This window comes from Eschrichtius robustus, chromosome 3, assembly GCF_028021215.1.
Source record: "Eschrichtius robustus isolate mEscRob2 chromosome 3, mEscRob2.pri, whole genome shotgun sequence".
Classification (NCBI taxonomy): Eukaryota; Metazoa; Chordata; class Mammalia; order Artiodactyla; family Eschrichtiidae; genus Eschrichtius; species Eschrichtius robustus.
Genome location: NC_090826.1, coordinates 137,543,476 through 137,561,520, shown reverse-complemented (window position 1 = coordinate 137,561,520; position 18,045 = coordinate 137,543,476). Strand labels below are relative to the sequence as shown.

At 34.7% G+C, this 18,045-nt stretch overlaps 1 protein-coding gene across 5 annotated transcripts in view; it reads right to left on the bottom strand.

Annotated features, from left to right (window-relative positions):
- Window positions 1-18,045, bottom strand: part of RASAL2 (RAS protein activator like 2) — a 408,084-nt gene that overhangs the window by 92,527 nt on the left and 297,512 nt on the right. For all 5 annotated transcript variants that reach the window (XM_068541303.1, XM_068541305.1, XM_068541304.1 and 2 more), the window contains one exon: window positions 1,016-1,122. In XM_068541303.1, coding sequence (XP_068397404.1) covers window positions 1,016-1,122 — 107 coding nt within the window. The remainder of the gene's footprint in view (window positions 1-1,015; window positions 1,123-18,045) is intronic.

Below are 18,045 nucleotides of genomic sequence, written 5' to 3'. Positions count from 1 at the left end.
TGGTTAGAATGTTAATCCAACACTTGCTTGTGGTCTTTAAAAATGAGAAGATTTGTAAAAATTTGAAAGGTCACAATAATAGATATTCACAAACTCTACAAGGCACCTAGATATAACAAGGGGAAATCTTGCTTCTCAGGATTAATGTAAAATAAAACATTCCCTTTGGTTAATTTACAAGTGAATGCCAGCTTTATATCTCAAAATACCAGTTCTACTTAAAAGGTCATCCTAACTTTAAAAAATTATATTGGAATAAAGAACACAATGTATTAACTTGGCTGAATTAAAAGAAAAAAAATCCTTTTTTTCCCAATAGAAAAGGCTATTTCTACTTTATACTGATTTCCAGTGTACCTATAATAATGACCAACTTCACGGATGTAATTCTTTTCAAGTTTAAAAAGAATTAATTTTAATAAAATGATATGATTAGAAAGTAAGTATATTTCTTATTCAATAAACAAAGAAAATGGATGAATTAAAATCTGGGTTACTCCAAGTTATATCAAAGAGGTCCAAACTGTAACTGGTAGTCAGCTGACCTGATCACTTACAGACTTTCCATCTCAGCATTCCTTCATATTTAATATTGATTCTCAGTACTGCCTAGTCAGTTTAAGGAGTATTTTTAACTGGAATATTTCTTCCACGGTATTTCTTAAGCACTTATATAGTCATCTAAAAGATGGCTTAAGCAAAGCATAGGCCAGGTTTCAGGATTAGAATTCACAACTGTCTAATTTGCTAATCTAATTTTCTGATTTTCTGCTCCGCAACTTTATGAGTCTCATCATTCTCTGCTTAGGCTCCATCACTAAAAACACTATAAGCCATCCTTTAAAAAAAAAAAAAATTCCTACCAGCATCTTTATAGAATTGTGATAGGTTTTAGTTAGTGACTTGATAAAGAGATTCTTGAGGAACAAAATGTTTTGATTTCTTAGCAACTGTCTCTAACTCTAAAAAGAAAGGAGAAAAGTAAAGTATTCTTTTAGAGAAGAGAAACACTTACTGGTACTTTGAAGGGTGAGGTATTTGCAGTATCCATAGAGTTGGGTTTCTCTGATGTACTGGTCCCTGAGATACTCCGTCTGCGGGGGGACCTTTCTGCTGGCACCTCTGGAAAAGAAAAAAAGAACATCATAAAAAACACAAATTTAGGATCTTTCGCTAACCTGTAAAATTATTGATTTTTTTCTCACAAAAAATCAGTCTGCTTTAAAGATACATTACATTCTATCTCTACATAATTTGTTTCTTTACCTCTAAAGAGATATTATCAAGACACTAGGGAGACTTGGTCACTGTTAAGAATCTGCTTTAGTGTGACAGCTTATATCTTTATGTACATATAAGAAGTAATTTCCTCTGAGCTATGTTTAATATCTCTAAGTTCACTTAATATTTGCATCTCAGTGTATGAATCTACTTCTCTATGTCAGCAATATAGGAGTTAATATAAGCCAGTGAAATTTTTTCATATTCTTGTGAACAAATTTTGCCTAGTGAACATGATTTGATGGTGTCTGCACAAGGGTCAAAGTTCAGTTCTGTGCAGATAAGATGATTCACTAGCCTGCAGCCAAAGGTCCATGAGAAGACTAAAAGCTGCTGCTAGGATAAAATAACATATATGCCTATGCTGATATAAAAATAGATCAGCTTCTCCTTGTTCTGGCAATATGACCTCACTAAGATCTTACTCTGGAATCCTAAATCTGTTCAAATTGACCTAACAAGCTTCAGATTTTGCAGATGATGTGGTATTCTCCAATTTAATTACTATACACTATATTAAGGTTACATTTAAAAATTTTTATAGAGTGATATACATATATATGCATATATATATATGCACATAAACACGCACACACAGATGATAGATATATACATATTATACCTTTATCACAACTGCTTCCCATCTCCACTTCAACTGACAGACACATAGGAATCCAGCTTCTCAGATAACATTAGATAATCTCAACATGGACAAGGAAAAAAAAAAAACACATCCTAAAAAGAGTATTCTGTGTTATCTTCCAGATCTTAAAAAATAAGGAGTAAATCGTGACTCCGGAGACTGACATTTTCATTCCTGCTGTTCTCCCTTTAAAAGATAGATGCAGTTTAAACTTCCATTTCTGGCCTCCTGGCCCCTGGGATCCGTGCTACTTCCACTTAAGAGAAAGCGTTTTTTCTCGCTCCCTCCCTGTGTCTTGCTCTTCCCCCTCCCTCTCTACAGCTTGCAGAGAGAGCAAGCGAGAAAGCAACACACAGGACTGCAGCTATTCAATCAATTGTTCCGACTGCACATCCTCATTAGTTACTTTCAGGCTATTAGCAGACGCCCAACCACTGCCTCCCCTCAGTTACAGCAAATTTCACTGTATTACACTAATCTGCAGAAGAAAAAACATTTCCTGAAATTTATATTCATCTAGTGCCAAAAGGACACCATTTTACACAGACCCAGTAATACACACAAATCAATCCCTCCTATGAAAATCCAATTGAGAGTGCTTACCCTATTACTATCTTTGCGTGCTGGACACTGATTTTCTTTCCATGACTAAACATTTCTTCACTGTGACATCCTAACCAGTAAGACATAAGCCAAATCGCAACATGCCTAACGACCGAGAGGTTGACAACACAGCGTCTTAAATGCCTGCAGTACAAGAAAGTTCCATGCTATTACTGTGTTTTAAAATTATGACCAATAACTGCCTCTCAACTTCTCTCTAACCATCTGTGGTTAAATGAGCCTTAATGTACACAGCCATTTTCAGAATTAGGCACACATGAATTCTACTGCACATTTCTAAAAAATGGTACTATAATTAAAATTCATAGGAATGGCACAAAGCACTGAATTTAAACAAATCAGTTTGTCAAAGCACACTGAACAACAAGACCTTCAGACTCCAGGAAGATGACTTTAAAGGGTGATTATCTAAGTCAGGCAATTCTATATGGGGGGCAGGCAGGTGGGGACAGGGGCTGGCGAAGGTAGATGGAGATCTCATCTTTCCTCTGATAATTACTGATCATTAGAAGATACATGAGATTGAATATTACAATATAATATATTTTAATCTCTGAATAATTGATGGAGAAACCATATTGGGAGAAAAATAAGTTCCATTAGCAAGGATAAAATGATCTAGTAAACAGTTTTCCTTAATTTGCAATGTTCTGGCTAAGGAAGAAAAAGAAACTTATCTCCTTACTGTCTTCCAAACATCTAATTTTAGTTTTCAGGCATATGAACTCATTACGTAAATATATTTCAGTGCTTTTAGCTATTTGAAATTATTTTGGCTGTAATGAGCAACCACATTTCAAACCCTAACAATATGTTCTTTGTTGTACTTATCTTTAGATTCTCTTTCTGTATCATGAAAAAAAAAAAATCACAACTCTGATGTAGCTTAAAGAATGTCACTGGGTTCAAAAAGAAGAAATTAAATTATTTTTGAAGTTTGAACAATTGCCATTAAAGAGGGAAAAGCAAGGAAACAAAATAAGCTACATCAACTAACGATAAGAGGAGGAAGTCTACACTTCTTGACTTTCCCAGCCCTCACATCAGTGCAACTTATCTGCTGATGTCTTTGAATATTAGGGTTGCTTAGTTTTCAGAAGATTCATTAACTATTTCAAAGCTGAGAGAAGAACATATACCCAAAGGACCAATGTCCACTTAGAAACAGGGGAGCAGCACCAGGAAGAACAGAATTAACAACTTGCTGGATTAGTCACAGGCTGGCCTGCATGTTAAACTGGTCCAGCTACCTTTGACTTTAAAGCTCCAAGCAAAAAGGAAAGCTGCCACTACGCTCTTAAAGCTACATTTCTGCTGATTTGGATGGAAAATCTATACCAGTCCCAGCAGACCCAAATTAGACAGCTCTCTACCCTACCCGCCCCATGCTACATACTACTGCATTATTTTCACCTGCTGTAAAAATTAATAGTCCTTTCATAGTCACAATATTTAATTAGTCATTTTAAAATATGCTCACTCTCTAAGACAAGAGGCATATGATATTGTTTTGGTAGATAAAGGTCTAAAACTAATTCGTTCACTTTCTCACCCTCTAAAAATAATATTTTTCGTCTTCAGATTGAAAGGCAAAAAAAGTTATAAAAAGCCCAGTTCAGTTTTAAATTTATCTCTTCATTTCCTCTGCCACTGGGTATGAACTGAGATGAGGTGACAACTTATAATAATGAGAGATAACCTCCAATACAGCTCCACATAGGATGATGTATTGAACAAAGAGGACATCTGGGTGCTTTTCTTAGCAGCTCTACCAACTATCTGTGTGATAATGTGTAAGCCATTTCAACCTTTCCTGCTCTGGTCTGCATTAATAAACTGGGTTATTCAGACCAACCAGAGATGAAGACAAGATGAATGAGTTTATATGCTTTGACCCAAAATTAGCTTTTTGGAAGAATGGGGCTCTCTAAATCCAAAATACATTATTACAATGTCATTTCCTCAAAATACACATTTTCTTCTATGTCAGTGTGCTTTCTTTTAAAAGTGTGGCAAAGGAATTGACAACTAGATAATAATAAGGGCAAAGGCACTTTTGGTGGAAGATGTGCCTATTTGACAAACAGAACTCAATTCTGCCTTTCAGACCTAATGGTGTGTTCATGGCCTTTAGTTTACTTATAACGAAGTCAATGTAACAAATGGTGTTTCAGGGAGGGAAAAAGAATAGGACAGAGAAAGGGAGATGAGTAGGAACAATAATTTCACTACAGTAACTATAGTGAATAGGTAGCTAGATGCATTGAGAAGGTGAGTGGGAGCCAATACTTAAGGAAGTGAAGAGGTCAGGCTTGTAGATTTATCAGGGAGGGAGACTGCAGACAGAGGGAGAACAATACAGAGCTTCTAGGGTAAAGTTCCGCTGGGAGGCCAGTGGGGCTGCTGTCAGTAAGTGGGGACAAATAATAGCAGAAGGCCTAAGAGGAATTAGGGCAGGCATGCTCAGATCATGTAGGCTTTGTAGGCCTACACATAAGGACTTGGCTTTTTACTCTGAAAGAAAAACCACCTGGTGAAATGCACTTCATCCAAAGGTACAAGTCACAAAGAACTACTGTGGAGAGACACTTACTGGTGCTTTCTTAATTTTTTTTTTTTTTAGGATTTCGAATAATGAATGTGATTGAAATGATTATAGAATATTATTATGTTTGGAAAGAGAGTAAGGAAAATGCTTATATTCACTGAGGGTTAGGTTCTAAAAGCCTCTGCAAATAAATGAGAAAAGTATCTATTATATAATGTCATTATGATAAAATATCTATAAATATCAACTATATTTACTTTTTGTTCAGTCACATTTAACCAAATTTCATATACTGTCATGTCATACATGCATATACTTAACATAAACAACATAGCTAAAACTGTCATGAATTCTGATAATGTCTATCACTTAGAGTAAGTTACAATCTTTTTTTTTTTTTTTTTTAAGCAGAGGAGATGATTCAAAAATACGTTTTTTTAGGAGAAAAAGATGTACTTCAAAATTATTTAAGTACCCCTTTTGTGAATAATTTGTCTAAGGCAGAAATATTTTTCTATTTTTATGATAATTTGAGTTAATGTTAAATGTTTGTTATGTGCTAACCACCGGGTCTAGTATCTCTCTTACTTAGTTCTTGCGGTAACCCCTGAGGTAGTAGTAATTTATTACTCTCTTAGATGAAGATGGAGGCAAAATCTAAAGAAGAGAATAACCTTACCAATGTGAAAGTAATTTCAGAAAATTCAAAACAAACGATAAACAGAATGAAGAAAGATATTTATAAAGTTTCGATTTGGTGGACAATGATATAAGGAACCAAAATATTCTTCTTACAGCAAAATTCTCTAGTTATGACAGACCAGAAAAACATTACATGTTCACAGATACAGTCAGATGGCATATACAGTATGTCTAAACACTTCACATTAATAGCAATCCAAGCCAATTCCTAGTAATTTTGTGTACAGAATTATAAAACATGAATGAACGTGAATGCTCTGTCAATTATAATTATTCACAGGCCCCATTAATATTTTTGACATTATATTTAGGAAACAAGTGCTCTATTATTATCAAAAGGAAATTCTTTAGTTCACTTCAAAAACCCTTTCAAAAATCAAAAACATTTCAAGAAAGCATGATAGAAAATTAAACACACACCAAAATGTTTGTTCACCCATTCAAGTCACTGGAATTTCAATGTGTATGGTGTTGCTGTGAATGAATCCACTTCGCTATCATCTATTTTCCCTTACATTGCGTAAATGATGACAAAATAGGATGTGATAAGTCCATGGCTCAAGTTATTAATGAATGAGTTAATAAGCAAATAACTTATTTCTCCATGCTGTGAATTCTAAATTAGGAGAATGCTTCTTCCACAGGAGGCACAGAAGACACTTAAGGAACAGAATAGGAAGGAAGGAATAGTATTAGGAAATGGGTTTGTACCTCTTTAGCAAGAGGGCCTTTAATAACAAATGGCAAACATGAAAGAAAAAAAAAGACTTCATGATGTTTCATACTTTTTGTTGGAGGATTCCTTAAAGGTAATGAGAGCTTAAAGATGAAGGTAGAGAAGAATTTTATAAAGGAAAAGTGACAAGAGCAAAGAGGAGAAAATTACATCCTGCATTTATATAGTTGCTAACAACATAGCACCTGGGTGTTTTATAGACTTCACCACCTAATTTTCAGCAGGACATTTTCTGCTGTATCTCACTTTTACTGCTGTAAAGCCGAGGCACTGACAGTCACTACCATTCAGCTGCTCTGAAGTACAAATCCCCAGAGCCACTTTAATTCATCCAATTTGTATCACTTAGACTGCAGTACTTCACTCAAACAAGCAGTCCTTTCAAGTTTGCATGCCCTAGACACATTTCAATACGTACAAATTGGTGCTAAGTACAGAAATGTGGTGAATTCTCAGAAAGTAAAGCCATCTAGTCTCCTCCACCTTTTCTTTACTTCAACAAATTTATTCCCTATTATCATTTTTAAAAAATTCTTCTTGTTAATATAGTAGGAGAACAGATTTCTCTCCGGTCAAGCAAGTATTCCATTTCTTCAACTTAGGGCTTCACATGATTATACTGGATGAGATGATAGAGAACACTTTTCACTGTTAACTGGAAAGACTAAGAAAACAGTTTAGAGATATTTATATGGTTATCTTAATTTTCAAATACAAAGCGTATCTATGGTTCTTAGTGATAACAACCAGGGATCTTAGTAGTAATAATAAAAGTATAACAAGGATAACTACAACACCAAACTAACATTTTTATTCCTTATTACATGCTAAGTGTTTTGTATTAATTTTCTCTTCAATCCTCACAATTCTCTGGAATTGGAATTATAGCCCCCATTTTACAGATGAGGAAGCAAGATGTTCTATTACTCTGCCCATGTTTGCAGGGCTGGTAAAGGGCAGAATCAGAATTAGAACCCATGCGATCTGAATCTAGAGCCTATACTTTTAATCACCTTGCACGCTATCCTGTTCTCCTTGTGTTTTGTATAATGGATCGTAATGAAGAAAAATAAGATAAACAATCATGAAGACTTCAATTTTCTTACTTCTTCCTAAAAATAACTCAAAGAACTTTAACAAGTGCACATGATTCTTCATATTTCACAGAGAATTAAATCATACTCTTTGGGGGATAATTTACTGCAAACAAAACCCCACCAAAGAAAACTCTCAATACTGGAATGCTAATGCTAATAAGAACATTCTAATCAAGAAACAAAGAGAGGTGAGGCAATGTGGTAAAGAAGGAGAAAAGTTACTTGCTTAACATAATGGTGAAAACATTTGAACAAAATAGGAATTAAGCTATAAAGAATATCTACCACTGATTCCTTGAATTAAAAAGTGACAAAAAGCCCTCCAAAAAATAACCCACCCTTAGGGGGATGGATGAATAAGCAGAGCACAAAGGTTTTTAGGGCAGTGAAAATATTATGTATGATACTGTAAGGGTGGGTACATGTCACTATACATTTGTCCAAACCCACAAAATATACAACATTAAGAATGAGTCCTACTGTACTATGTACTTGGGGTGATTATGATGTGTTAGTGTAGGTTCATCGACTGTAACAAATGTATTATTCTGGTGGGGGTATTGATAATGGGGGAGACCATGCATTTGTGGGGACAAGGGTACACAGGAAAATCTCTGTAACCTTCTCTTAATTTTGCTGTGAACCTAAAACTGCTCTAAAAGAACAGTCTTAAAAAAAAAAGAAAACCTGCCCTTCTATCCTCATAAAGCAATCTGCAGTACACCTAAGTGGAAAGATAACTACTTAGGCCAATTCTATGAGACAAAAATAGATAAAAAGCATTGGTCAGCATAAAGTTACTGTTTTGAATATTTCAATCTAGTTATTTATAAATTTTCTTAATCTCATAGCTTCATTTTGGTGAATAATATTTTGTCCTCAACTCTGGAAGACAATAGGTCTTCTAATTTACAGAGATGCTCTAAGACCTTTATCTAAACTTTTTCTATAACTGACTTTATTAGTATGTTTCAAATATAATTCAGGGTAAATCTGATTTATTCATACCATAATTTCACTGTTCATCTCTAAAATCTTTTTTCAAAAGATCTGATCCTTGATTATGCCAGGGTCTTTTAAGACTAATTTGGGTTTTATTCCAAAACAGACATTAATAGAAAGCATTGAAAGTATTGAAAACATAGAAATATTCAAGCCTCTAATAAAGATTAGAACTTAATCATTTACTGAGGACCAAATATGCACGCGGCGCTGCACAAAAAACAAAAAATCTTTACAGTGGACCTCACTTATTAGTGAAAGTAGCAGAAACGGGAGGAGCGTATAATGTTGATTGGTACCCCTTTAGCCACCAAACACTGTCAAGTTTCTCTTTGAACGTTGATTTCATTTTGTTCTCTTTATTGCCACTACCATATATCACTCTAGTCCAGGATTTTTTATTTTCTCATGTAGATTACGGCAGGACCCTCCTAACTAATCTCACTGACTCCTGTCTCTCTCTGTTTAAAGCTATCCTGCTCACCATTACCAGATTACTCTCCCTCAAACAGTACTTTCTTAATGTAATTACCTTCCCAGAAATCTAAAAGATAGACAATCAGGCATTGAAAAAATATCACCTAGCCCCCACCTTACAGAGTCACTCTTTTCTGCCAACACTTTCCAACAAATTGCCTTAGTCAGATGATCTCTGATCTTAAATGGGCCATATTAATTCCTCTGTGTCTGCCTTTGCTAATGGTTTTCACCTATCTGCCAAATCTTAGGTAACCTTCAATACTAATTTCAATTCATCTGCTTCCATAAAACCAGGCCTAATTATTCACATTTCTTTGATTTCCAAGTAATATATTTGTATAAGTTCACATTACTTGATTATATGTTCTCTAGTTTTGGGTGCCAAACTACATGAATTCAGGTCTTGCACTGCAAGATTTGAACAGTGGTGATCCTGTCTAAATTTTCAAATAAAATAAATTTTAATGAATAGAATTCTCTGAATTTTAAGTATTTTTCCCACAAAGTTTCCATAAACCATTTGCACCCATTCTTGCTTGTCTTGCAGGGAATACTGAAACAGAATAAAAGATAATTGGTAACAAATAAATTTTAACTAAACAACTAAAAAATAGTTCAGCATAGTCTGGTCACCTTTTCTCTCCTTTAATAAACACGTGATCGTATAGAATTGCCATTTTTTTGTATGTTAAAATGGAAAAATATCAGCAATTTCATATGGTTCAACTTAATTCATAATAAAATTATTAATAAATTTTCTAGTTATTTCTAATTCACATATGGCATTAAAGTGTATCACTAATCAAGTTAAAGAATCACTCTCATTTTATGTCTATTAACTTGAATCTTCCACTATAATTGAGATTTTGATAAAGAAGTTTCATGGGAGATTAAGTTTTTCCTTCTATGCATCATTCTATTTAAAAATTCACAAATTTTCAGGTTTTACTAAGAAGTACACTTGAACATAAATTAATCAGGTTTAAGTCTTGATATTTTCTTATTAATTTCCATTTTCTTGAGATATCTGTTCACCTTGATTTCCTTTAGCTTTTTTTTTTTAAAAATAATGTGAGTTTGTTTTTTTTTAAATTAATTAATTAATTTATTTATTTATTTTTGGCTGTCTTGGGTCTTCGTGTCTGTGCGAGGGCTTTCTCTAGTTGTGGCAAGCGGGGGCCACTCTTCATCGCGGTGCGCGGGCCTCTCACTATCGTGGCCTCTCTTGTTGCGGAGCACAGGCTCCAGACGCGCAGGCTCAGTAATTGTGGCTCACGGGCCTAGTTGCTCCGCAGCATGTGGGATCTTCCCAGACCAGGGCTCGAACCCGCGTCCCCTGCATCGGCAGGCAGATTCTCAACCACTGTGCCACCAGGGAAGCCAAGCCCCCCTTTAGTTTTTTACTTGCATATCCCTATAAGGAAAAATTTTGAAAGAACTTCCTTTTTTTTTTTTTTTTCCTTTTCTAAGGATATCCCCTCAACAAAGGATGTAATACTTAAAAACTCTAAGGTAACCACGACCACTTGTGGGGCTCAATATGAATTGCCATGCTTAGGTTTTAGCATGGTTCTTAGCATTATTTTTTTCAATTTAGATACCATTTATTCACTTGCAATGAAAAACTGAACTATCACTGAATGTAAATATTAATGCAAGTGTGATCCAGCATTTATTCTTTTTCAGAAGTCAAGCTATATGAGAAATCAAACCACAGTCGGTGGTAGATTTTAAATTATTGATTCAATTCCTTTAATGGTTATAGGTAGCAGCCCTACTTACATTTTTTTATTCCTACTGTAGCCAATTTTAATAAGTTATATCTTTCTTTAAAATGTCCATTTTCTTCAATTTTCAAATAAAGTTGTTCACAATAGTCTATTTTTCAAGTCTCTGATTTTCTGTAATTGTATCCTTTTCCCCATTTCTAACATTGTTTATTTGTGGTTTCTCTTCTGTCTTGGTCAAATCTTGACAGTTCTATCTATTTTCATTGGACTTCTTTAAGAAACAACTCTTAGCTTTATTGATACTATTACATTTAATTTCTGTCTTCTATTTCATTATCATCTGCTGTTATCGTCATTATTTCTTTCCCTAAACTTTCTTTGGGTCTATTCTTTCTTTTTCTGCCTTGTTGAGCTGAATGCTTAATTGGCTCATTTAATTTTATCCTTTTCAATATAAAAGATTAGGGCTGTAAGTTTCACTTAGTAACTATTTTAGCAATATTTTACAAGTTTTGATATGCACTATTTTCAGGATGTTTAGTTCTAAATATTTTATAATTTCCATGGTTATTTTTTTCTTTGACTAAAGAGTTATAATAAGTAACTTTAAAAGTTTCCAAAAAGAAAAATTTTAAGAGTAAATTTTTTGGTACTAATTTCTGACTTAGTTCATTAGATCAAGAGAATATGTTTGGGGGACTTCCCTGGTGGTCCAGTGGTTAAGAATCCACCTTCCAGTGCAAGGGACACGGGTTCGATCCCTGGTCAGGGAACTAAGATCCCACATGCCGCAGGGCAACTAAGCCTGCCCACCTCAACTACTGAGCCTGCGCACCACAATTAGAGAGCCCACGTGCTCTGGAGCCCCTGCGCCACACCTAGAGAGAAGCCCATGCACCGAAAAGAAGAGCCAGCATGCCTCAACAAAAGACCCTGCATGCCACAACTAAGACCTGACACAGCCAAATAAAGGAAGGAGGGAAGGAAGAAAGAAAGAAAGAAAGATAAAAAAAAAGAGAATATGTTTGTATGATATAAAGAATTTGATTTGTTGAGATTTATGCCCCAATCCACTGTCAGTTTTCATAAAGATTCCATATGTACTTGAGAAGACTACATAAGTTGGATTCAGGATTCTATACATGTTCATTAACTCAAGCTAATTTTGTTTTTTATATCTTCTATACCCTTACTAATTTTTGTAAATAGGATTGTAGATTTATCAATTTTTCCTTATACTTCTGTCAATTTTTCCTTATAAATTTTAAGGCTTTGTTACTGAGTGCATGTAAGATTGTTATAATTTTCTAGTGATTTTTATATGTTACCATTACATAGGGACCTCCTTTATTTCTAGTAACACTTTCTAACATAAAGATCCATTTGATTTCATTTTCAATGGCTATGGTAGCTTTCTTTTAATTAGTATTTGCCTGATATATCTTCTCCCAAAACTTTTACTTTTTTTTTTTTTGAGGAAATAAATATTTTAAAAATTTATTTATTTTTTTATTGAAGTATAGTTGATTTACAATATCATGTATATGTAAGTTTCAGGTGTACAGCACAGTGATTCAGTTATACATACATATATATAGTCTTTTTTTATTATTTTCCCTTCTAGGTTATTACATAATACTGAGTAGTCCTTGTTGGTTACCTATTTTATACACAGTAGTGTGTATATGTTAATCCCAGCCCCTAATTTATCCCTCTCCCACCACCAAAACTTTTACTTTTAACCCTCTTGGGTCCTTGTGTGTGTGTCTCCCTTTTTTTTTGGCCACACCACGTGGCATGGGATCTTAGTTCCCTGACCAGAGATGCAACCTGTGCCCCCTGCAGGGGAAGTGCAAAGTCTTAACTACTGGATCATAGGGAAGTCCCGCTTATGTCTCTCTTATTCACAGCATTTAAAAAAATTGAGTCTAACATACTTTACCTTTTTAACATTTTTATATATTGTGTTTTCTGATATAGTTGGATTTTATTTTTACCATCTTATTGTGTTTTCTGTTTACTTTATTTCTATGCTTTTTTTCTGATTTTCTGTCTTTTCTCATATTGTGTTTTCTGATATAGTTGGATTTTATTTTTACCATCTTATTGTGTTTTCTGTTTACTTTATTTCTATGCTTTTTTTCTGATTTTCTGTCTTTTCTCAGATTGATCAAGTTTTAAAAATTCATTTTCTCCTCTGTTTTTGAAATTATGCACTCTATTTTTATTCTTTTAATAGTTGTCCTTAACATTTTAACACGTGTACCTAAAGCCTAAAGCTAATCCTGATTTCTATCCTTCTCTTGAATAATTCAGTGATCTTAAAATGCTTCCATTCCAATTACCCCCTTCCTATCTCTGACATATTATTGTTGTCCACTATTTCTGTTTTACCTTATCAGAACTGTGGTTATGAATTCTCAGGGGATTTTTATCTTCCTCCCTCCCCCATCAGTCCAGTCTAAGATAAATAAGATTTGTCAATTTTGTCAGTGAGCAGATTTTTAAATTTCCACTTTCACTCTACAAGGAACCCCGTCCTATGGGGAACAATGGGGTGGGGCTTTCAGTTCTAATTCCTCTCTTTGTTTGGTCCCTAAATCTATCTCCTATCTTGTGGCCATTAAAACTTAACTTTTTGGAATTCTGAGACAGGCAAATGTCCCCAGGGCAATTCACTACCTGGATTTTTAGTTGTTTTCTTTTGTTCTCTTCCTGGGAATTTCCTCTCCCTCCTGAGAGGAGAGTTCAGCCAATTAGTTTTAAATGTTTGTTTCAAAAGACTCCAGGACACAGAGAACAGACTTGTGGTTGCCAAGGGGGAGAGGTTTGGGGGAGTGATGGAGTGGGAGGTTGGGGTTAGCAGATGTAAGCTATTATATACAGAAAGGATAAACAACAAGGTCCTACTGTATAGCAGAGAGAACTATATTCAATATCCTGTGATAAACCATAATGGAAAAGAATATTAAAAAATGTATATATATGTCTAACTGAATCATTTTGCTGTACAGCAGAAATTAACACAACATTGTAAATCAACTATACTTCAATCAAAAAAATAAAATAAAATTTTCATTAATACGACATTTCTAGTTGTTTCTGTATTATTTTTCAGGATATCTAGTCTGACATATTGCCAGAAATGAGAGTTTTAATTTTTGTATATGCTTTCCACCGATGTTAGGTGTAATTTAAAAAAATCAGATAATAATTGCTAATGCCAAATTATTAACTATAGTTAGTAGAGTCACTTAGACACTTAAAAATATTTAATTTTATAAAAATCGTGTTCCTCTTTTGTAGAATTATTCTACTACTTGAATGACTTAATGAAATGAATTCATGTATGTCAGTTGAGAAAATTTAAAGGAGTACAAAATATTTGTTAAGTATTTTCTTTTTTTCTAGAATTTGGAAAACCAATTTATAACGCGCTGAATAATAATTGCAAACACTACCAATGTGCCTTAAGTGGTACTTGTAGGTATGAGAATAGAGAATAGTAGTAAAAGGTAGATCTGCCAGAATAATTTAGATAACTGTGAAAATGGCTGAATCTCAAACTTGTGGGTATCTGAATAGCATTCATTCATTCATTCAAAAAAGTACTTATTAAGTATTATTAATTAAGCACCTATTTACTACTATTCTGGAAAATGCCAAATATTAAGATCCCTACCCTGCAGTAGCAGGGGAGTGCTGGATGGGTACACAAATAACAACATAAATGGATACACAAATAACCAACTACAACCCAAGTCTGGATAAGACAAATGCCATAAGATTAATACAATGGCTATTATCTCCCTCATCTTTCCTACTTTCTATGGCTAAATCTCTGCATGCATCTTTGATTCCTGTATGAGTTTCTCCCTTCTCCCCCTCAAAAGGTTAATTCTGTGCCCTTAATCCCACCCTCACCCTCAAAACCATAAAGGATTTTTGTTCTCTCAGTTATCCTCCTCTCTTGTAAGTTCAATATCTTGTTCTCTCCTCCATCTAAAAATATGCACTTCTCCCCAATTTTAAAAAAAGGTACCTTTTCCTTTCTATCAGTCACAGATTTCTCCAGACAAGAGACCTAATCTGTGGCTCTCACTGTCTCACCATCTGCTATCTTTCTCAATATTATAAAATCTGATTTCTTCTCCCTTAACTCTAATGAATGAAATAGCATCGATACCTTCACAGGTTATTAAAAGCCTCCTAACTGTCTAATTCAGTGTACAAATTTTCTGACTTCTCTTGGGCTTTTGTAACCAATGACACTATTGACCACACTGTTGACCTTTTCTTTCTTTCCATTAGGATTGTTCTGTATCTCTTCTTCCTCTGTACCCCACCCCACCCCTACCTTTGGTGTTCTTCAAGATTCAATCCCTGCTCTCCACTTTTTCTTGACAGTCTCTCAACAGTAGATAACCTACAAATGCTTCAACAATCTTTCTTCTCTAGATGGCTCCCAGATGCTGCTCTCTATCTGTGACTTCATTTCCAATCATCAGAACTATATTTCTATCCAGATGTGTACTAGTCACCTCAAACTCAATATATCTAAATAGAAATTACCCTCTTCCCTTAAAAACTGGCTCCCTTTCCCAACTTCTCTATTCCTGTTAGTAGTACCATCAGCCTTCCAACTTCAAAAACAGTCTTTGATTCATTTTGTTCCCCATTCCTCTAATTGGTCACCAATTCTGCTGATAGATCCCTTATAATCTCTCCATATTTTCATTTCAGTTATTCATCTGAGCTGTGCAAATATTCATGTGCATTTGGAGTGTACTGGTGCTGAAAAGACAGAGGATTGAGCCCCTGTTGTGGAGGCATTCACGATCTAGATTAATAATAAATAAACAACTAGTTATAATATAGAGGGTTAAATCTTAAAATAGAGGCACTTATTTCATACCTGGACTACTGTAATAGCTTTCAAAGAGGTCTAACCACTTCTAGGTTCTTCCCCTAGTGCGACACTTTCAGATATGTCTTCCTAAAAAACTATTTTGAACATATCTTTTTTTGCTCAAGAATCTTTAATTCTTCTCAACTGCTTTCAGGATAAAATTGTCACTAATTAGCCTGTGATGAAAGATCCTAAACAGTGAGACACCAAATATCCTTCAAGTATTATCTCTTACCACTTCTTTACATGAACTTTCCATTCTTTTCAAATCAGTTTACTCTTCGGACATGAAAATAATTTAATATTCCTCATGACACTCCCTTCATACAGCAAACTCCACCATTTCTGTAAAAATATATTCTATCATTTAAGATTCAGGTTAAATCCTATCTCTATAAGGCAATCTTCAGTGTTCCTAATCAAAAATGATGTCTCCCTTCTTCAAATCCTCAAAGAAATTTTTGCCTGGATAAATCATCTCACAAGCAGGTTCTGCCTTATTTTATTTTCTCCATTGTTGTCTTGAATTATCATTAATTTTTTCTCACTTAATTGTACATAGTTCATGTTTTCTCCCCAACCAAACTCTATGCTTCTCACAAGCAGCTCTATCTTATACTTCTTTGTATCCAGCCATAGTACCTAGCACAGTATCTTGTTCATGAGCAAGATTTGAAATAGGGGTAGGGTCTCGGAAAGTTCAGTTTGGATGAAGGAACATTGCCGATAGAAGAAACAGCACATGCAAAGGTAGGAAAGGGCAGTGCTTGTCCAAGATAGAGAAAGTTAATGAATTTGGTAGAATGAAGGGTCCTCCCTACCTCTGACCTACCACTGCCGAAAGGAATACTGGAATGTCAGGTGGAAGGGCCAGAATAAGTTCTAGAGTAAGGTGTTTTATCTGATAGGTGATGAGGGAGCCATGGAATTTTTAAATAGACTAATGAAGAGGGCACAGTTTCATGAAATTTCATCAAACCAGCAGTGTACTAAATTAATAAGAAGGCCTGAACATCACTTATGTGGCTATTGTGCAAAGATGAAGTAGTAAAGCCTAACCAGGATTGAGTGCTTTTCTTTCATCTCCTCTCCTAGAAGGATATCTGCCATAAAATTCCTTAGGTAAAGAAAGCACAGTTGCATAGGTTATCTGATTCAATGTCCCTTTCAGTTCCACTTATCCTAGATTCACCATAAAGTAGACTGCTTTCTCTTGGCATCTTCCTTGGGAAAAGCACGTTCTCATCAATGGTAACTACATTAGCAAATGACTCACTGCAAGTTATTCCAAGCTATATCAAAGAGAGTTTGCTCCTAGTTCCTCTGGAGGAGTTTAGTAAATTCCTGTCTATCCACAGATGGAGTTGTTTGCTACCCGTGCTCAGGACTGAGCTTCAATCCCTAAACTAAGACTTGCTGACATCCAGGGCTTAACCCTGCCACAGCAGAGCACGGGATACATAGCTTCTATTCACTCAGTAACTAACTTCTTGTTACAGCCCTTGAGCAGAATCATGACTCTGACTTACCTGCATTTTATCTATTATATATTCTCAGGTTTCCTTCCACTAGGTGGATAATTTGTAGGAATTTGCACTTTTCTTCTAAGTATGTCCTAACATCCTTTGTCTTTATTATCCCCATCTGTGGATAAAGAGGAATGGGAGTGGGGGTGGGTGAGAGGGGGCACAAATTGTAGTACTTTTTATTTGCCCATCTCTATTTATTTGATCAAATCCTTTTTAGGCATAGTAGGGAAATAGCCAAAAAAAGAAATGAATTAATCTTGAGGATTGATAATTAAAATTCATAAAAAATATCATGCAAGAGCAAAGGAAAGATCTTTAGTGATGACTACCTTCCTTGCCCACGATGCAGTAGGGTCTAAGTGGTTGGTTTCACTCAGGGATATTGGTATTTCTCTATGTGTGTGGGGGAAGGGAACGTGAAGCAAGTAGATTTAGAGCAGCTTCAGGGAAATGAGGAGTTAAGAGGTACATGTATTTCTTAAAGTCACCAAATGCCCAAGATAAGCAAAGCTATGATAAACAAATTAAGAACAGGATTAATATCTAAATATATGTATCTGAGTTTTTATAGAATCAAAAAAAAAAAAACCTGATTAGGATGACTCTTTCCATCTAAACTGCATAAAAAAAGAAATCATTTATGGAATGTTAAAGTTGAAAACATAATTGAATTAATAAAACAGAAACTTATATGCTAAATATAATAAAAGAAAGTAAAATAAGACAGAGATATCTTTTGGAATGGCAGAAGACTTTTCATAGGT